This window comes from Scyliorhinus torazame, chromosome 14 (genome assembly GCF_047496885.1).
Source record: "Scyliorhinus torazame isolate Kashiwa2021f chromosome 14, sScyTor2.1, whole genome shotgun sequence".
NCBI lineage: Eukaryota > Metazoa > Chordata > Chondrichthyes > Carcharhiniformes > Scyliorhinidae > Scyliorhinus > Scyliorhinus torazame.
The window spans coordinates 191,948,844-191,970,568 of NC_092720.1; the positions used below are offsets into that span (position 1 = coordinate 191,948,844).

At 44.7% G+C, this 21,725-nt stretch overlaps 1 protein-coding gene across 1 annotated transcript in view; it reads right to left on the minus strand.

The window, feature by feature from the left end:
- The window catches only part of LOC140389103 (uncharacterized), a 383,180-nt gene that overhangs the window by 220,256 nt on the left and 141,199 nt on the right, over positions 1-21,725 (minus strand). The window contains exons 25-28 of the mRNA XM_072473262.1: positions 16,044-16,067; positions 13,449-13,475; positions 11,630-11,656; positions 1,994-2,020 (exon numbers count right to left, since the gene is read on the minus strand). Coding sequence (XP_072329363.1) covers positions 1,994-2,020; positions 11,630-11,656; positions 13,449-13,475; positions 16,044-16,067 — 105 coding nt within the window. The remainder of the gene's footprint in view (positions 1-1,993; positions 2,021-11,629; positions 11,657-13,448; positions 13,476-16,043; positions 16,068-21,725) is intronic.

Here is a 21,725-nt window from a genome sequence, read left to right on the forward strand (position 1 = left end):
CCAAAGCCGGGTGCCTGAAAGTTAAGTACAGGTTGTAGTAGTGTTAGGTGTAGTTTAGCTTGTAGTGTTTTTATGTTGCATGTGCGAGTTAATCTTGTGTGTAAATAAACCATTATTGAACTTGAACTAGCTGACTGGTCGTTTGGTCTTTGATCAATATCCGGTTGAAACTTGTGGTGGTATCATTTGATACCTGGCGACTCTGAAAATAAATATTACTCGATGTGACAAAGGGCAACATTATTGGTGTCTCCGGTGCAGAATTGGCAACAGTGATTAGTGACGCTAGTGGGATAGTAATCGACTCATCAAAATCGGCAGCACCTCCAGAGTGCCTGCCCATCCACTCTATCCATGCCTCTCATAATCTTGCAGACCTTCGAAAGCTGGAAAGAATTGTGTGCATGGTTTTGCGCGGCATCATAAAATTCATCAATCAAATCAGCGAATTGTTCGTCTCCATTATCCCTACTCTTAGTCTCCTTCTCACCCAATTTCTGTAACAAGTCAAACATTTTCCTTCAATTGCAGGGCGTAAACTTTCTCTCGCAATTTCATTTGAGTGATGTTCTCAAATGCCTTCTGGGAATCCAGAATTAAAATTTCAGCTAAAATTCTGGTTCACCAATCAAGTCTGAAAATATTTAATAAGATTGGCAATTCCACTTTTCAGTTGGACTTTTTCTGGCTCTCGTTCATAATTTGATAATTGTCCAGGTGCAATATCACCCTATCCTTAGTTATGGACGCTAGCTTTCACCGGCGTATCAACGGTATTGTCGCCAATTTATAATTGTCAGGTTTCTTCTTGTTAGCTTTCATAAATAATTTATTTTCTGGAAGTCTTTTTCATATTACAAAGATATATTTGTCAGGGCCTCCATATTTTTAATTGTTTCCAATTTGTAAAAGTTATTTTTATGGGATGTGGGCGTCCCTAATTGCCCATCCCTGAATGCCCTTGAGGATTTTCATAATTTCCCAGTGAATTACCAGTCCAAATAACGTTGGAAGGTTCCTGCTAGGGCATCCACAACGTTCAAACTGTTTTCTTCTCCAACACACAGTGGGAAATATATGCCTTTTAAAAAAAAATGTAGATTACCCAATTCATTTTTTCCAATTAAGGGGCAATTTGCTGTTGCCAATCCCCCGACTCTGCACATATTTGGGTTGTGCCGGTGAAACCCACGCAAACACGGGGAGAATGTGAAAATTCCACCGTGAGGCAGTAGTGCTACTCACTGCGCCACCGTGCTGCCCTGAATTGTATGGTTTTGAGGATCTGTCACTCAATAGTGCCATTATTTTCTCCATTACTGTTGTCTTGTTTGATTTGTTTTTTGTCTCCCTGTTCTCGATTAAATGTTTATTCACCTTGCGTGCCCAGCATGTAACTTTCTGCAACTGCTGTCGCAGAGCAATTATGCAAAATGCCGTTGTTTTCTTTTAACCTGCCCTCCAACCACAGAAAAACTTTTTTTTTCTAATATGATTCAAAATTGTCTTCTGGTTGATGTTCATCTTCCATGCAAGTTCCGTTACATCGCGTTGCCACCCATTGATATTTTGTATACTTTAATTTCTACAAGATTGATACATATTTTTGTTTGCATTTGTGTATGTTTATCAGTTTCACCTTATATCTTCTCTCTCAGCTCTCCACTGCTATCTTTGTGACAAGTGCATTTTCGTTATTTATTTCTTTTTAGGTAAATTCCTTTTTGAATCCCTTTCATACCTTCTGCCATTTCAACTACTCAAGGATTTGTCCAGTTTAAGGTGAAAAGTCCATTCTTCCCATGGTGCCAGACTCACCATGATTTCCTACTATTCTCCGTTTGAAGCACCACTTCTTACAAAGCAACGCATCGCTTTCCCCTCGTTTCAGACAATCAATTGGAACCGACACCAATAATCAGCGGGAATTCATCCTAACGTAAATTACAGATCGTGAACATTCATGTGCAGCTTTTCATGTACGGGACGTTACCTTTGTCTTTTATTTCGATCTGCTTTTCTGAAAAAATAAATACATTAATTTTAATCTAAAGTAAGGGCCAGACAGAAATATTTTCTTTGCAATCTGACAAAAAGGGCGAAGAAAAAACGGGTGAGATCCTATGCAATAGTCGGAGGAGGGGACATCCGGACAAGAACAAGAAACAGAAAGGGGAATAACTATAGTGATAGGCAGAGTAATCAAGGGCCAGAACCAAACAGGGCCTCAGCGAACGGGACAAACAATGCTTAAAAGACAAGACTTCAGGCTTTGTGCTTTGCTTTTTAAAAAATATTCCAATTCGCCTTTTCCAATTTTTACTGTTTAACCTAACTTTTCTTCAACCCACCTCCCCCGCCCCACCTCACCTTTTTTATAGTTTAACAATCCCTTGGATGGTGGGCTTCATCTTCTCCAGGTTTACAAATTCTGACAGGTCTGCTAACCAGTCATGGGCGATGCTGGTCATCGCCAACCGAGCAGGCTCTGTGATGTGCGATTAAAGACGCCAAAGGAAGGGCATCGGCCCTCTTCCTGATATGTAGTTCTAGCTGGTCCGACAGACCGGAGACTGCTACTCTCGGAAACGGCTCCACCCTCACCAGTATAATCTTCGACATCGTCTCGAAGAAGGCTGTTCAGAACTCGATAGGTCTGTGACACGTTCAGGGCATGTGGGCGTGGATGGCCAGGCTCACTGGCACCGTTCACAGTTATCCTCCACCTCCGGGAAGAACCTGTTCGTTCGCGTTCTGGTTAGATGCGGTCTGTGTACGAATTTAAACTGCATGCGGCTTAGCCTTGCCCAGGAGGAGGTGGAGTTGGCCCTACTTATACTTCACTCCAGAGTGCCCACCCTACTTCTGTCCCAAGGTCATCCTCCCATTTCTCTCTTGCCCCATCTAATGGTGTTCTTACATTTGTCCCCAAGTTCCCCTTTTCCCTCCTGCCCATGTCCTGCAGTTCCTCCAGTTACGTGTCTCTCGGGGCCCTCAGGCCCACGTCGTCACCTTGCGGCGAAGACTTTTGAATTATAAGTGTCGTAGCTCTTGTCCGTTCGGTACTTCCAGTCCTTCCGTTAGTTCGTCTCGGGCTGCAGGTCTGCCCCCTATGTAGCACCCCGTTACCTCTAGTGTCCCTCTGTTCTGTTTCCACTTCATAAAGTGGCGTCTGACATGGCTGGCGGGAATTTATGGCTTTTGCAGGTGAGGGCCATAAGTGTTAAGCTGAAGTGTTGTTTCATATGATGTCATGTTTCCAATGTGGCTACCACCACTGGGCTGAACATGCATCTTGCCGGTGGGGATGGGAGAGCTGCAGTGGCGAGTGCTCGGAGGGTAATTCTTTGACAGGAGGACTCCTCCAGCCTGACCCATGCCGCACTCGATTCCCTTACCCATCCCCTCACTCTATCGGCTGTGGCTGCCCAGTGATAGCATTACAAGTTCGGAAGGGACAGGCCGCCCATGTTTCTTTTCCTCTGCAGTGTAATCTTGGGATTCTTGGATTCCCCACCTCTCCCACCCACACACAAACACCATGATCGATCCGTCTTTTCTTGAAAAACGGCCTTGGGGTTCAATATCGGTATGGATCTAAAAAGGAACAGGAACTTTGGCAGTATGGTCATCATGATCGTCTGCACCTTACACGCCAGAGAAAGCGGGAGTGCATCCCATCTCTGCCCGATTTCACTTCCTCCTCAAGACTGCTCAGATTACATTTGTGGATCCATGTCCAGTCACGGGCTACCTGGGCATCCCCAGGTATCGCAATTTGCTTTGGGCTACTTTGAAATGTAGACCCTCCGACTCTCCCTCTCTCCGATTCGGGTTCACCAGGAATGCCTCGCCTTTGCCCAAATTATGTTTGTGGCCCGAGAAGACCCCAAATTCTTCCAGGAGCTTCGAGATTACTTTAAGACCGCTGTGCGGGTCCGAGATGTAGAGGAGCAAGTCATCCGCATAGAGTGAAACTCTGTGCTCTCAACCTTCGCTTTAGGTGTCCTTCCAGCCTCTCCCGTTCTGCAGAGCGATCGCCAGGGTTTCGGTTGCTCGGGTGAACAGGACTGGGTCCAGTATTCCTGCCTAATGCCTCTGTGCAGCTGGAAGTATTTAGAGCTGTTGGTGTTGGTCCGAACGCTCGCCTTGGGGGCGTTGTACAGGGATTTCACCCATGAGGTGAACCCTGTGCTAGTCTACACCGCTCCAGAACCTCTATGAGGTACTTCGATTCGACTCTGTCGAAGGGCTTTTCTGTGTCCATGGAGATGATCACCTACGGTGTTCTCTCCCAAGATAGGGTCAGTATCACATTCAGTATCCGTCTGATGTTCGCAGTTAGCTGTCTACCCTTGACAAAGCCCGCCTGGTCCTCTGCGACCACCTGTGGTACATAATTTTCCAGTCCCTTCGTCAGGAATTTCCCGTATATTTTCGCATCTACATTGAGCAGCGAAATGTGTTCGTATGATCGGTACTCCGTCTGGTCTTTGTCTTTCTTGGGTGCCGGTGATGTAGTGGCCTGCGTTTCTGTTGGAGGCAGGATGGCTAACGAATCTGCGAACATCTCCCGTACGTGCGGGTCCAGGGCTGGTGCGAATATTTTGCAGATGTCAGCTGCGAACCCATCGGGTCCCGGCTCTTTCACCGACTGCATGGAGCTGATGCTCTCCATGACCTCTTCCAGTGCTGGTGGTGCTTCCAACTCCCTCTGTATATTGTCCTCCTGGACAGACATGTCTAGTCCATCAAGGAACTGTTTTATCCCCGAGCCCCGTCAGGGGGCTCAGAGGTGTACAGTCCCGGTAGAACGCCTCAAATGGTTGGTTGACCGTTTTTGGTTAGGTTACCAACCCGCCTCTGCTAACTTTCACCTGTCCTATCTCCCGCATAGCCACCTGCTTTCTCAGCTGGTGTGCCAACAGGCGACTAGCCTTCGCTCTGTGCTCATTAAAGGTCCGCCGTGTCTAGTGGAGTTGGTACACTTCCATTATGGTGAATAGCAAGTGAAAGTCCATTTGTAGCCTTTTCCTCTCCGCCAGAAGCTCTATGATCGGGGCCTCGGATTGATTTTTGTTGACCCCCAGGATAGAGGGATAGAGTCGATCAGTTATTGCCTAGCGGCCCTCTGTTACCTATTTCTACGAGCCTTGGAGGAAACAATCTCTCCTCTAATCACGCCTTTAGTGCCTCCCAGAACTTCGAAGATGAGACTTCCCCGTTCTGGATGTTAGTGATGTATTCGCCTATGCCTGTGTTGTTTTCTGGCAGAAGACCTTGTTGGCTAGGAGGTCAGTGTCCAATCTTCATGCAAGGCGTTGGGCATGGCCTGTGTCCAATGTTGCGTCCATGTAATGTGGAGCGTGATTGGAGATAGCTACCGTGGAGTATTCTGTTCTGCCTATTTCTGGAAGCACCGATTTCCCCATTGCAAAGTATTCCTTCTGACTGAGGTCTGGGAACTGCCATGGGCCCACAACCTCCAATTGTTCCATGAATACTCTCCCTAGCCATCTTGTCTTTTTCCCCGTTCAGGGGTTTATCGGCCCATTTCAGGGTCCTGTAGACACTTAAATTCACGCCCCCCCACAATGATCAACCGGTGTGGGTCGATGTCGGCAACGTCCGCCAAGGTCTAATTTATGAAATCCGTGTTATCCTAGTTGGGATCGTACACATTTACCAGGACTTCTGATGCCCCGACTAGGACGCTGACCATGACGTACCATCCGCCTGAGTCCGTGACTATCCTTGTCGCCTTTACACCAGTCTCTTGCTGATCAGGATGAGTACCACCTCGCCCCCGTCCCGTAACAGAAATTGCAGTTCTGTCTACCCAGCCCGTCTTTACCTGCAGACGGTCGTTCTCCCGCAGGTGCATCTCTTGGAGGGCGAGTAGGTCGGCTTTCAACATCAATTGATTGAAGAGTCTGGATCCGTTCACTTGGACATTAAGTGCCTCGACATTCCAGGTGATAATCCTGGTGGGGAGCTTTTGTCCCCTTTACCTGCGGGATCAACCATACGTACCCTGCCCTCCGGGGTTTACCTTTGTTGGGGGCGGGGGGGTGGGGGGTGGGGTGTCCAAAATGGCCGTGGTCACGGTTCTCACCATGAGGCCGTACACCTGCGCTACTGGTTTCCCCATTGTCCAGGAGGCACCCAACATAGCCGCGAATTGTTTGGACGCCACATGCATGTGCCCTCCTTGTGGCGTCATCTTGTTCACTCAACCTGCACCTTACCTGCTGAAGCCAATCTGAAAACCAACCCTTTCTTAACCTTGTATTTCTCTTGTGTTCCCCCTTCCCCACACTGTCCCCCCCTGCTGCCTACTCCCCCTCGCCTGTGTCCGCTATTCCCTATGTCTCCCCTTCCTCCCCATCACTGCCCCTATAAGCTCCCCTCCACCCAAACGGAAGATGCTCCCTCCCTGCTGGGAGGTGCGCCGCAGTCGTCTTGTTCTCATACTTCCTGCGCTAGCTTTTCCCACTGGAGTGGTAGCCCCCACCTGGGGCTGATCTTACCCCTCATCCATGCCCGTTGGATTTCGTTCTTCGTCCTCTCCTGCGCTCTGCTGTCGTCCCGTTTCCGATGTTTTAACATTTCTGTTCAGAGCGAGGCAGTACTGTGCCGAGCAAACCTGGTACAGGTCTATCATAATCCTTTTTCTTTCTCCTTTACTTCCTCCTCTGTCCCCCCCCCCCCCCCCCCCCAGTGTCTTGCCTGACCTTTGTCCAGGTCATTCATTCACACGAACTCGCCCGCCTCTGCCGGGGTATTAAAATAATGTTCTTTATTTTGGAACGTGTTCCAGAGCCTGGCTTGAACAATATTCCAAACTTAACTCCGCTCCTGTCCAGGGCCTATTTCGTCTGGTTGAATTCGGCCCTACGCTTTGCCAGATCTGCCCTAATGTCCTGGTAGATCCGGATTGTATGTCGGTTGCAGTATCTTGGCTTTGTCTGCTGAGCACAACGCAGGATCCTGTCACGTTCCTGGTTCCGATTTAATTGGTCAATTATTGCCCTTGGCTGCTCCCCCCGACTTGGGCTTTGGTCGAAACGATCTGTGTGCCCTGCCAATCTCTGGTGCGTTGGGGAAGTTGTCCCTCCCGACCAGGTAGCCCAGCACCTGGACCACGTACTACATCGGGTCCCTCTCCTCGATCCCTTCTTGCAGAACCACGATCTGGATATTCTGACGCTGGGACCGGTTCTCCTGGACCTCGATATTCCCTTTTCGGCTCACCTGGGTTGTCACCAACCTTGCAATTCGAGTCGTCGATCTCCCACTCTCTGGGATGGCCTGGGGCTCCTCACCTTGTGGGTCTGCCATCTCATCTAGCCGCTGCTTTTGCCATCCCTGCGGCTGCTCGATTTCTCATTTGTGGCATGTTGTTGTTCCTCTTCTCTCCCTTTTCGTATTGATGGGTAAAATGAGTGCGAATTTGCGGGCTAAATTCGACTAAACTTGCTTGTTTGGTCGTGTTCTGAAGGAGAGCCACCTGATGTGCGACTGCTCAGCACATCACCGCCACCGTAAGCATGCCATCACAGACCAGAAACCTATAGTGTTTTTTTCCGGTATGGCCTTAAACAGAAAATAGAAACACATGCGATCAAAGAACATCTGTGATTATGGGTGACTTTAATCTACATATGGATTGGGCAAATCAAATAATCACAATGCCATAGAGGAGCAACTCCTGGAATGTATATGGGCTGGTTTCCTGGCCAATACATTGAGGAACTAACATGGAGAACAGATAGCCCTTGACTGGGTATCGTGTAATGAGAAAGTAATAATTGCTAATCTATTTGTGCAAGGGCCCTTGGGGATGAGTAGCCCTTGGGTATGATAGAATGCTTCATGAAAATAGAGAGCGATTTGTTGATTTTTAGACTCGGTTCCTGCATATCAATAAGGAACCTACAATGGTATGAGACTCAAGTTGGCTCTGATTGAATGGGGAACTTTACTGAAAGTTAAGAAAAGTCAGTAAAGTTCCCCATTCAATCAAAGCCAACTTGAGTACGCCAACTGGACTAGTCAAGCAGATACCCAGAGTAATGCACTGTAGACCCAGGTTCAAATTCCGCCGTGCAGATAGTGAAATTTGAATTCAGTAAAAAAATCTGGAATTAAAAGTCTGGTGATGACCATTTTTTAATATCGTAAAAACCCATCTGATTCACTAATGTCCTTTATGGAAGGAGTTCCGTCGTCCTTATCTGGTCTGGCCAACATGCGACTCCAGATCCACAGCAATGTGTTTGACTCCGAACTGCTCCTGAAGAGAAATTACGGATGGACAATACATACTGGTACAGCCTGTGATGCCCGCTTCCCATGAGTGAATAAAAAAAACTTAAGGGCGTGTCCCCATGGATGCATTGGTCTTCATGTACCAATATTTTGTAGACTCTGGAATAGCTAAAGCCACCGCACGTTTTAGGAAGGGAGAAAGCAAACAGGAAATTACAGACTAGTCAGCCTTACATCGTTTGCGGGGAAATTGAGAGAGACCATTGTAGAATATTTAATAGCAGAACGCTTGGAAAACAGTGGCAGAATCGGCCAGAGTCAGAATGGACCGATGAAAGGGATATCATTCTTGACAAATGTACTGTCATTGTTCCAGGAAATAACTAGTAGAGTTAACGTGGGGGACCTATAGATGTAGTTTATTTGTACTTTAGGTAGGCTTTGACAAATTACTATAAAAAACAGTAGTTTGTAAAATTGTGCATGTGGGATTGGGGCTAGTGTATTGAGATGGACAGGAAACTGGTTGGCAAACACGAAACAAAGCATTAATAAATGTTATTTTTCCCAAAATGGCACGCAGGGACCAATCGTTTATATGCTAATGATTTAGACGAAGAAATAAATGTAATATCTCCGCATTTGCAGATGGCACAAAGCTTGGTGGTGGGATGAGCTAAAAGGAGGGTGCAAAGATGCTTCCATGTGAATTGTATAAGTTAGGTGTGCGGGCAAATGCATGACAGATCAGTATAACGCGGATGCAGGTAAGATCTAAAAACATTGACATATTATTTCCTGAATGTCTAGAGATTAAGGGAGGGGAATGTACAACGTTACCTGGGTGTCTTGTACACCAGTCGCTGAAAGTAGGCATGCAGGTGCGGCACCCAGTAAAGAATGAAAATGGTATGTCATAGCGAGAGGGTTGGAGTACGGTGCATGCTTATCTTGCTGTAATTTTACAGGGGCTTTGTGAGGCCATATCTGGAATATTGTGTGCAGGTTTGGTCTCTGCATCATAGGATGATTGTTATTGTGACAGAGTGAGTGCGGCAAAGGTTTAACAGACTGATACCTGGGATGGTGGGACTGATACATGAGGAGTGATTTAGTCGATTAGGGTTATATTTCCTGGAGTTTAGAACAATGAGTGGGGGATCTCTATAAAATGCTGACAGAACTAGACAGTGTAGATGCAGGACGGATGTTTCAAAATATTGACAGTCAGAGAGATTTAGGTGTACAGGTCCACAGGTCACTGAAAGGGGAAACACAGGTGGAGAAGGTAGTCCAGAAGGCAGACGGCATGATTGCCTCCATTTGCCGGGGCATTGAGTATAAAAATTGGTAAGTCACGTTGCAGCTGTATGGAATTTTACTTAGGCCACACTTGGAGTATCGTGTTCAATTCTGATCGCCACACTACCAGAAGGATGTGGAGGCTTTAGAGAGGGTGCAGAAGAGATTTACCAGTATGCTGCCTGGTATGGATGGCATTAACTATAAGGAGAGGTTGAATAAACTTGGTTTGTTCTCACTGGAATGAAGGAGGTTGAGGGGAGACTTCATAGAGGTCTACAGAATTATGAGGGGCGTAGACAGAGTAGATAGTCAGAGACTTTTCCCCAGGGTAAAAGGGTCAATTACTAGGAGGCGTGGTTTAAGGTGCGAGGGGAAAGATTTAGAGGAGATGTACGAGGCAGTTTTTTTACACAGAGGTAGTGGGTGCCTGGAACTCGCTGCCGGAGGAGGCAGTGGAAGCAGGGACGATAGTGACGTTTAAGAGACATATTGACAAATACATGAATAGGATGGGAATAGAGGGATACGGACCCCGGAAGTATAGAAGGTTTTAATTTAGAAGGGCAGCATATTCGGCGCTGGCTTGGAGGAACGAAGGGCCCTTTCCTGTGCTGTACTTTTCTTTGTTCTTTGTTGTTTTGGAATTGTGGCGCTGTCCAAAATTAGAGGTTAGCATCTACGGAGTGTGGTGAGACTGTTGAATTCACTGCAAGAGCAAACAGTTGAGGCCAAAACAGAAGCAGTTAGATGTAGCTCTTGGGTCTAGGGGATCAAAGGATATGGGGGAACAGGTTATAAAGTTGGATCATCAACAATGATCATAATGAATGGCAAAGCAGGCATTCGGCTAGGAAACGCCGACTGCTGTTCCTGTTTTCTCTGTGTCTGTGTTTCAGTGTTTCTCTATCTGTCGAGATTTTCGAGCTGCTTCTGTTCTTACCTTTATTATGTCGATGGACGATCTGCCTATGTGTAATTCTGTGCTCTCTCCCTCAGTCAGTAGCTCTATGTCGTTATTATTTATCTTCAACTACTGCACTTCAGTAAAGGCAATGTCTAAGCAATTCGAAAGGTGTCTATTCTTCCCCGCAGTTTGTATTTCTTCCAACAGGGGGTCACAGGATTATTATCCAATGATCGAGCCAGGTGTACGGGCGCAGTTTATATCAATTACTTTCCACCTGCCGCAACATTCAAAACTGAAACACACCATTTCATGATTTGATGGCACGAACTCTGCGCTGAATTTTAATGTAGCTTGCAGAGGTTTGAATCCTGGGCAAGCCAGGATGGGGCTATGTACGATCGGGACTATGAGTGGAAATTTCCATGGGACTAAAGCAACGTTTGCACATATAAATTCCAAGCCTTCAAATAGGCAATTATGAATGAAGGCCAGGTATAGCACCTTAACAGTGTTAAGCCGATGAGAGCGTCCTCCCGATGTCGTCAACCCAGCCGGGTACACACCCACACTTGACCACCTTCACTGGACCCTCTGCCATATTTTCCACCCAGCGTCTTCTTCCTGCATGACTGATTGCAGTTCCCATAATGGCTGCGGTATCAACGGTACCTCAGGCGCTGGAAAACCTTTGATTAGCCGACGGCTTCAGGAAACAATATTGAAATTTACTGAGGGGCGTAAAACAATCGTCAATTTACAGCAAATCGGCAACATGACACTCCTTTTAACCTGAGGGCTGGACAAATGCCCCGAAATTCACCCTGCGAAAATGTCTGCACATTGCCTGTAAGTTTGCGGAGGATGGTAAACGAATCTCCCGCCATTTCAGTACAAAATGACGAATAAATCATAACTGGACACGAGAGACCAGGTCATGTTCATGTTGCAGGAATTCGTTGAATGTGGATGTACCGAACATTGTGAAACCTATGAAAAGCTCATGATACATTACAATGAATTATGTTTCCCATTCCTCTGGAAGCTGCACATTATTAGTGAAAAACAAAGCAGTTAGCAATCAAAGCATTGTACTAGTCTTCAAAGGTATTACTGGCGTATATATCATATAATGGTGATGTCACAAACCTGACATTTTTATACGATTTTCTAGTTCTGTTATACAAACGAACAAAAAAACATTTTCAATCTCTCTCCCTCATCTTTGAAGCGATTCTGTCAAGTATGTTATGAAACATTTCCTCCATGGAATTAAGGATTATATTTGCATTATCACCTGTCTGGTAACCAGCGTTGGAGGTAGGAGCAGAGCAGAAAAAGCCAGATCTTTCTCCATTTACAGGTGCACCATAGAAAGCATCCTATCTGGCTGCATCGCAGCCTGGTGTGACAACTGCTCGGCCCAAGACGGCAAGAAACTTCAGAGAGCCGTGAACAAAGCCCAGTCCATCACACAAACCCGCCTCCCATCCATTGACTCTATATACACCTCCCTCTGCCTTGGGAAAACGGGCAGCATAAACAAAGACCCCTCCTATCCGGCTCACTCACTCTTCCAACTTCTTCCACCGGGCGGAAGATACAGAAGTCTGAGAACACGTACTAACAGATTCAAAACCAGCTTCTTACCCGCTGTTTCCAGACTCATAAACTACCTTCTTATTAACTGATCTGATTAATACTACACTCCTGTATGCTTGACCCGATGCCGGTATCTCTCTATTTACATTGTGTACCTTGTGTTGCCCTATTACGTATTTTCCTCTCATGTACCAAATGAGCTGTTTGGGCTGCACACAAAAAATACATTTCACGGTACCACGGTACACGTGACAACAAACAAACAAACAAACTGTTGATATACCAGAAGGAAAATCGTACGCTGCTTAACCACTTTGCGACTCCATTCATTGAGCTCTCTCTTCTTTGCCCATGTGATGCTTAAGATGAAGAATTTAGCCGTTCGTTTTAATCACCCTTTACATAAAGTACTGACGAAAACATGCTTTATAAAAGTATTATAAAAATATTTGACTGTATTGATTTCAACTGCAAAAGTTAAATGCTGTGGAAATAGTTTCCGATGCCTCCGACCTAGATGCTTTCTGGGCACTCAGTTACTGGACAAAACTCCTCTCCTCAGAAATATTACAGTCTTGTAGATCAAGAGTATGTTGTAGTAAACAGAGGTTGCATGCTTAGTTATGCATTAGACCTTAATTTGCAAAGGACCCCGAGACAAAATGTATGATTTCCGATTTCAAGCTCTCAACACATTTCAACAACACAAAGACAATTTTAAAATCTTCGAATTCACCATTTCTGCCATAACGGTCTGAAGAATATCAAGCCACGATCAAAGTTTCAGTGACAAAAAATTCTACTTATGTCATGCCAAATGTACTACTGTTATGTATTTAACCATTGCTCTATCCACTTGTTATCGCTCTTGAATATATCACTGATATTACCTCATCTAACGTTCATTTATTTTATCCTCAAAATACGTAAAATGAATGCCTTGATTTCAGACTTTGCTCTTTTAAAAACCATTTGCCGCATATTATAAATGGTTCAATTTAACTGAAAGCGGAGTGACGCTATTTGTTTAAATTCTTCCCTGGGTCACAGTGGTATGTACTGTTGCCTCACACCGCCAGAGTCCTAGGTTCTTCTCCGGCTTTGGCTGACCGTATGGCGTTTGCACTCCTCTGCGTAGTGCTTCGGTTTCCTCCCACAATTGAAAGGTGTGCATGGTTGGTGGATTGACTATGAACGATGCGCAGGGTTATGGGATTAGGGCGGGGGAATGCTCTGTCAGTGGAGATGCGATGGGCCTCCGTGTCCACTGTAGGAATGGTATAGCAAAATAAAAATATCATAAATGCGTATAATGAAATTCATTGAATCGCTTGTCATCGACATCAGCGATCTGTCATGTGCGTACCTGTCTGTTTTTCAAACAAATTGTTCTCTGCAAGTAAGAAACACAACCTTTCAACATAAAATCATGAAGAAATGAGAGGCTGAGTTTTCAGATAAAACTAGGTGACAGCAATTTTCCATGAGGTGTTCCATGGAACCAAATTTCCAGAATTGTTCCTGTTCTGAATTTCTACAAAATTAGTGGCTATGCCTATATCGCTGACTAAAAACACGAAACACCCGAACCGACTCAGGAGCGGTACAATCAATGGTAATACGTTTAACATCTTGTACTTTGTCATTATCCTCCTCGCAACACTTTTCCATACAACATGAATAACGATTCCACTAATTTTATGTCAGCCATTTTCGAATAGCGCTGATCATTACAAGTCTAAAACGTACTACCCCAGCCAAGTAACCAAAATATTCCAGAAATATATCTGCAGATTTTGTATTTGGTGAACATACGGTCTCATCGTGTCAGCCTCTCGGATCTTTTGCAGAAGTTCCGGTAAGTATAGTCATGTGTATCCGTTAACATAATTATTTTATCATCACAATTTTATTTATCGCGTCCAACCAGTCAAACAACTTTTTTCACGAACTAAGAATATATACAAAATTGATGGTGGCCGATCATAACCTCGATGAAATATCCAAATCAACACTTCTATAGTCTCTGTCTGTTTAGTACAGCCCACATTCTCCTCAACAGATATATAGCAAAATGGTAGTTAAAGGACTATCGGCTTTGCCCGAGATGACGTCTTCTTCTTGAAGAGGATGGCCTGGCTGAGGTACTCCGGGAGGGGCCACTGCCAGATGAGCGGATATGCAGTGTAGCAGTAAAAGTAAAATGAGTTGCAGTACGAGACACGATATAATCGCTAAAGATAAAATACTCAGAACATTAGATCATAAGAATAGAATCAGGAGTATTGGACTCGTCGATTGTGCTCCGCCATTCAATATGACCTTGACTGACCTTGTGCCTCAAGTACGCTTACCTGCCAACTCCCCGTGTATTTTAATTCCCTCAGCGTCCGAGAATCCCCTCATCTCGGTCTTGAATGTACTCGCCGACTGATCACCTACAGATCTTTGGGTATGGAACACCAAAGATTCACAGCCCTCTGACTGAATACATGTCTCGTCGTGCCAGTTTTGAACGCCCGATGTAGTTATGGACTCTCAACCAGAGCAGGCTGCAGCCGCTCGACATCTGCTTTACCAATACCTTAAATATTTCAATAAATCACCTCGCATTCTTTGAGTCTCCAGACCTTTTTTGCATAGTCTACTTAATCTCTCCTTATGCAACAATCCCCCTTTCCAGTCATAGATTAAGGGCTTGTTTTGTCGCACTCGCTCCGAGTGAAGGATTCCAACCCCTCTTTTTCACAGGGTGTAGTATCAATAATTCAGCCAGTCAGCAGCTACGGTTCTACAAGAAAGACGGGTCAATTCTACCTGCGTCGGGTGTAACCTCCTACCCTAACTGCTTAACGCCTTCTTCCTCAGCAGGTGAGCTGGTGAAATAGAAATCACATGTCATAGAATATGGAACATACAGGGCAGAAGGAGGTCAGTCGGCCCATCGAATCTGCACTGACCCACTTAAACCCTCACTTCCATCCTATCCCCGTAGCCCAATAACGCCTCCGATCCTTTTCGGTGACTAAGGGCAATTTAACATGGCTAATCCACCTAACCTGCAAGTCTTTGGACTGTGGGAGGAAACCGGAGCCCCAGGAGGAAACCCATGCAGACACGGGGAGGACGTGCAGACTCCGCACAGGCAGTGACCCAGCGGGGAATTGAACCTGGGAACCTGGCGTTGTGATATCCACTTGTGCTACTGTGCTGTCAGGTCATATTTACCTGGATTATGTGAAATCTGACACAATGCGCTCGTATAATGTAAGTAGCACAATTTTAAAGAAAAATGGGTGCAGAAAATTAAAGACCTGAGCTCAGCATTGAAATTGGCAGAAACATTTAAGGCAGCTATTCTGAAAAGTCAATGGGATCTTTAGATTGATCAGTATCAGGATACTGTGTCAAAGTCAACAAGTTACCGTCAAACTTTTCAGTCACTTAGCAGGGCTCAGCTAGAGTATTTCGATTAATCTTCATGTCAGGTTTTCCCCCGTGGTTTTGTCGGGGAGAGTTTCAGGTTTACGTGCACTCATTGCCCAATCAAGGACTCAGCATCCGGAATGGTCGACACAATTTTCTATACATTGGTAAATATGTAAATCGAATCGTGAGAAAATAGTTTTATTGCTAATTGAGAAAAAAAAGAACTTCGATCAGGCGCCTTACACCTCACCTGCATTCAATGGAATTGAATTACATGCTGCATGTATAACAATCAATCGACCAACAGCATCCATCTTATACCAGTGTAGTATTGTTACTTTCGTGAAGAATTCAACGATGATCATTTTGCATCCATCTCCGAAAAGGCGGTTTAGCTTGCAACAAAATGCATCTTGCAAATAAAAACATGTCCTGAAAGTTTTGCAATCCTGATGCACGCTTTTGACTTTTCGCCTGCAGCATTGGTCACAATCGATATACTCGTAATAATTCTGGTGGATTATTTCTTTACCTGCTTCTTGAAATTTGCGCAATTCTGGAAATGGTAATTATTTATGCATTTTAATTCTGAAATATCTGCATATTGCATTAATTGCAGATAAATAAAATTATTTTTGTTCCTGTTTATATTAATGGAAGGATCCCTCTCTTGAGTCTAGTCTTGATGAATGCTTACATGTAGTTTCAATTAAACGGAAAATATTCTTAACGAATGCATACACTTTCAAAATAGTTTGCCAATAAGTTTGAAACATTCTGCAGCTTTTCTTCTACTACCGTTATGTTGCAGCATCAAAAAATATGTAGCGATATAAGGTATGAGACACAACAAGTCAGCACGGCAAATTAAAAATGTCACCAGGAAAATTAAATCATTTACAACACGCGAATGAATAGTGGAATTAAAATGAAACCAGTTTATGAAGGATAGTTTAGTAACTTTTAAGAAACATAACAAAGAACACACTGGGATAGTGGAAGCTATTGCCTGTACATCAATAAGGTACTTGTAAATGACGCTTCTATATTGCCCAATGGCCGTCTCACTGATTTATTCTCAATCTTGTATTTATCTTTTGCTATTTATGTAAAATGGCAAGTTTTCCAATTACCTCAGTTAACTTGCAAAAATTCTGTTTTTATTGATGTGTTGCCTTGCACAGCCTCTATATATTTAGTCGTGGCCATTTTAAGAATTAATTTTATGCGATCTGCACATAGCTGGCTAGGCCAGCATTTATTGCCCATCCCTCGTTGCCGGTCGGAAGGTGCTGGTGACCTGCATTATTGAACCGCTGCAGTCTCTGAAGTTTCGATACACCGACAGTGCTGTCGTAGAAGGGATTCCAGGATTTTGACCCAGTGTCCGTGAAGGAACATTTTCATGTTTCCCTGTCAGGATGGTGATTAACTTGGAGGGAAACCTCCAGTGTTTCTGCTCCCAGCTATCTTATGCTCACGATAGCGGTCGTGGGCTTGGAAGATGCTGCCGAAGGAAGGTCAGTGAGATCCTGTATGTATCGTGCAGGGGGTAAATTCGCCTGCCACTGTTCGCTGTGATGGGGGGTTTGATATTTGTGGAAGGGGAAGCAATCAAGCTGGTTATTCTTTTCTGGATGATGTTGAGCGTCTTAAGTATACTTGGAGCTGCACTATAACCATTACAATTGGTACTACTCTAATTATCTCGATTCCTTGCTCAATTGATTCCGTGACTATGTTATCCATTGTGCCCAGAACACAGATGATCTGCAGATCTGAACACCAACGAATTTAGAAGGTTTCCTTAGATTCAGTTTTTGGGTTGGATCCATTTCAATCTGAAACAGTGCCGATAATCTGCTTGTTTTTTTGGATATGACCTAATATTCCTTCTAAATTATTATGGTAACAAGTTTGTATCTGTGTAAATTACAACAATCCTTGAACTATATTGATTTACATAAGACCGTAAGTTCATACGAAATAGAAGCTTCGCCATATAATGAGATCATGCCTGATATGATGTGATAACCTTGAACTCCACTGTCTCACCTTATGACACTACTCTTGATTTACTTTCTGATTAAATATATATCACTCTCAGCCTTGAACGTAGTTAATGACCCAACTAGCATAGCCAACTGCAGTAGAGAATCCCACAAATTCACTACACTCTGAGAGAAGAAATTCCTCCTCAACCCTGTCTTAAATGGTACCGCTTACTCTGAGATTATGTTACCTGGTCCTAGACTTTCCCCCAAATAAAATATCCCCTCAGCAACTTCCCTGTTCAGCTCTTGGAAAATCTTATATGTCTCAATAAGATCGTGTTTCATCCTTCAAGACATCAAAGTGTGCAGGTCCAACATACTTCACACCTCCTCAAAGGAAAGTCCCTCCATATCATCAACGTTGTGAACCATATTTCGACTGCTTCGAATGCCAATATATATTTCAATAGATAAAGGGACCAAAACTGTTCACGGCATTCCACTCGGGCCTTTTTTACTTTTAGCAAGAGTTTCTTATTTTTACATTCCATTTCCATTTAAACAAAGGCAAAAACTCAATTTCCCTTCCCTATTATCTGTATGCGAGCTGTTTTTAATTTAGGCATGTGGTCCCCCAATCTCTTTGTGCTGCAGCTTCCTGCACCCTTTGACCATTTCGATAATATTCCGCTCCGTCATTTTTCCTATCAACCTGCATAATGTTACGTTTTCCTACAGTGCACACCATCTGGATAGGCTGAGGTTGCTTTCCTTGGATAGAGAATTCTGAGTGGGGAACTGATTGAGTTGTGCAAAATTTGGAGGGACATAGATCGGGTGGATAGAAAGGGACTTTCCTCTCCAGTGGAGGGGGTCACAAACCAGGGGAATAGATTTGAGGTAAGGGGTAGGATATTTAGAGGGGATAGAACATAGAACATAGAAAATACAGCACAGAACAGGCCGTTCGGCCCACCATGTTGTGCCGAACTTTTGTCCTAGATTAATCATAGAGTGTCATTGAATTTACAGTGCAGAAGGAGGCCATTCGGCCATTTGAGTCTTCACCGGCTCTTGGAAAGTGCACCCTACTCAAACTCAACACCTCCACCCAACACCAAGGGCAATTTTGGACACTAAGGGCAATTTATCATGGCTAATCCACCTAACCTGCACATTTTTGGACTGTAGGAGGAAACCGGAGCACCCGGAAGAAACCCACGCAGACACGGGGAGGATGTGCAGACTCCGCACAGACAGTGATCCAAGCCGGAATCGAACCTGGGACCCTGGAGCTGTGAAGCAATTGTGCTATCCACAATGCTACCGTGCTGCGCTTCAGAACAAATAAATCTACACTATATCATTTTACAGTAATCCATGCACCTATCCAATAGCTGCTTTAAGGTTCCTAATGTTTCCGACTCAACTACTTCCACAGGCAGTGCATTCCATGCCCCCACTACTCTCTGGGTAAAGAACCTACCTCTGATATCCCTCCTATATCTTCCACCTTTCACCTTAAATTTATGTCCCCTTGTAATGGTTTGTTCCACCCGGGGAAAAAGTCTCTGACTGTCTACTCTATCTATTCCCCTGATCATCTTATAAACCTCTCTCTAGTCGCCCCTCATCTTTCTCCTTTCTAATGAGAAAAGGACTAGCACCCTCAAGCTTTCCTCGTAAGACCTACTCTCCATTCCAGGCAACAGCCTGGTAAATCTCCTTTGCACCTTTCCCAAAGCTTTCACATCCTTCCTAAAATGAGGAGACCAGAACTGTACACAGTACTCCAAATGCGGCCTTACCAAAGTTTTGTACAGCTGCATCAACACCTCACGGCTCTTAAATTCAATCCCTCTGTTAATGAACGTGAGCACACCATAGGCCTTCTTCACAGCTTTATCCACTTGAGTGGCAACTTTCAAAGATGTATGAACATAGATCCCAAGATCTCTCTGCTCCTCCACATTGCCAAGGACTCTACCGTTAACCCTGTATTCCGCATTCATATTTGTCCTTCCAAAATGGACAACCTCACACTTTTCAGGATTAAACTCCATCTGCCACTTCTCTGCCCAGCTCTGCATCCTATCTATGTCTCTGCAGCCGACAACAGCCCTCCTTACTATCCACAACTCCACCAATCTTCGTATCATCTGCAAATTTACTGACCCACCCTTCAACTCCCTCATCCAAGTCATTAATGAAAATCACAAACAGCAGAGGACCCAGAACTGATCCCTGCGGTACGCCACTGGTAACTGGGATCCAGGCTGAATATTTGCCATCCACCACCACTCTCTGACTTCTATCGGTTAGCCAGTTCGTTTTCCAACTGGCCAAATTTCCCACTATCCCATGCCTCCTTACTTTCTGCAAAAGCCTACCATGGGGAACCTTATCAAATGCCTTACTAAAATCCATGTACACTTCATCCACTGCTTTACCTTCATCCACATAGAATCATAGAATCATAGAAGTTTACAGCATGGAAACAGGCCCTTCGGCCCAACCAGTCCATGCCGCCCAGTTTTTACCATTAAGCTAGTCCCAGTTGCCCGCACTTGGCCCATAACCCTCTATACCCATCTTACCCATGTAACTATCTAAATGCTTTTTAAAAGACACAATTGTACCCGCCTCTACTACTACCTCTGGCAGCACATTCTAGACACTCACTGCCCTCTGAGTGAAGAAACTGCCCCTCTGGGCCCTTCTGAATCTCTCCCCTCTCACCTTAAACCTATGCCCTCTAGTTTCAGACTCCCCTACCTTTGGGAAAAGATGTTGACTATCTACCTTATCTATGCCCCTCATTATTTTATAGACCTCTATAAGATCACCCCTAAGCCTCCTACGCTCCAGGGAAAAAAGCCCTGGAGCTTTTCCCCGATACTTCCCCGTGACATGCTTGGTCACCTCCTCAAAGAATGCAATAAGACTTGTAAGGCAAGACCTACCCCTCACAAATCCGTGCTGACTATCCCTAATCAAGCAGTGTCTTTCCAGATGCTCAGAAATCCTATCCTTCAGTACCCTTTTCATTACTTTGCCTACCACCGAAGTAAGACTAGCTGGCCTGTAATTCTCAGGGTTATCCCTAGTCCCTTTGTTGAACAGGGGCACGACATTCGCCACTCTCCAATCCCCTGGAACCACCCCTGTTGACAGTGAGGACGAAAAGATCATTGCCAACGGCTCTGCAATTTCATCTCTTGCTTCTCATAGAATCCTTGGATATATCCCGTCAGGCCCGGGAGACTTGTCTATCCTCAGGTTTTTCAAAATGCCCCACACATCTTCCTTCCTAACAAGTATTTCCTCGAGGTTACCAATCTGTTTCACACTGTCCTCTCCAACAATATCGCCCCTCTCATTTGTAAATACAGAAGAAAAGTACTCGTTCAAGACCTCTCCTATCTCTTCAGACTCAATACACAATCTCCCGCTACTGTCCTTGATCGGACCTACCCTCGCTCTAGTCATTCTCATATTTCTCACATATGCGTAAAAGGCCTTGGGGTTTTCATTGATCCTACCCGCCAAAGACTGTTCATGCCCTCTCTTAGCTCTCCGAATCCCTTTCTTCAGTTCCCTCCTGGCTATCTTGTATCCCTCTAATGCCCTGTCTGAACCTTGTTTCCTCAGCCTTACATAAGTCTCCTTTTTCCTCTTAACAAGACATTCAACCTCTCTTGTCAATCATGGTTCCCTCACTCGACCATCTCTTCCCTGCCTGACAGGGACATACATATCAAGGACACGTAGTACCTGTTCCTTGAACAAGTTTCACATTTCACTTGTGTCCTTGCCTGACAGCCTATGTTCCCAACTTAAGCACTTCAATTCTTTTTAAAAAAAAAATATTTTATTAAAACATTTTCAAACAAAATTTTTTCCGTTTTTACAACTCAACAAGGGATTATGCATTAACTGGTAAATAACATTATTTAAATAATATAGTGAACTAACAATAAGTAAAGAAAAACAAATAGCAAAAACACAAAGTAGTGCCACGCCCCCCTAGAACTCATGCAGTGCCGGGCACCACCAGAACATGTGTGTGTGGTTCACCGAGCTTCCCGAGCACCTCCCACACCTGTCCTCCACCCGAAAAACCTGCTCAGTCTTGCTCTCGTCATATGTGCTCTATGTAGAACCTTAAATTGAGTCAGGCTAAGCCTGGCACACGAGGACAAGGAATTTACCCTACTGAG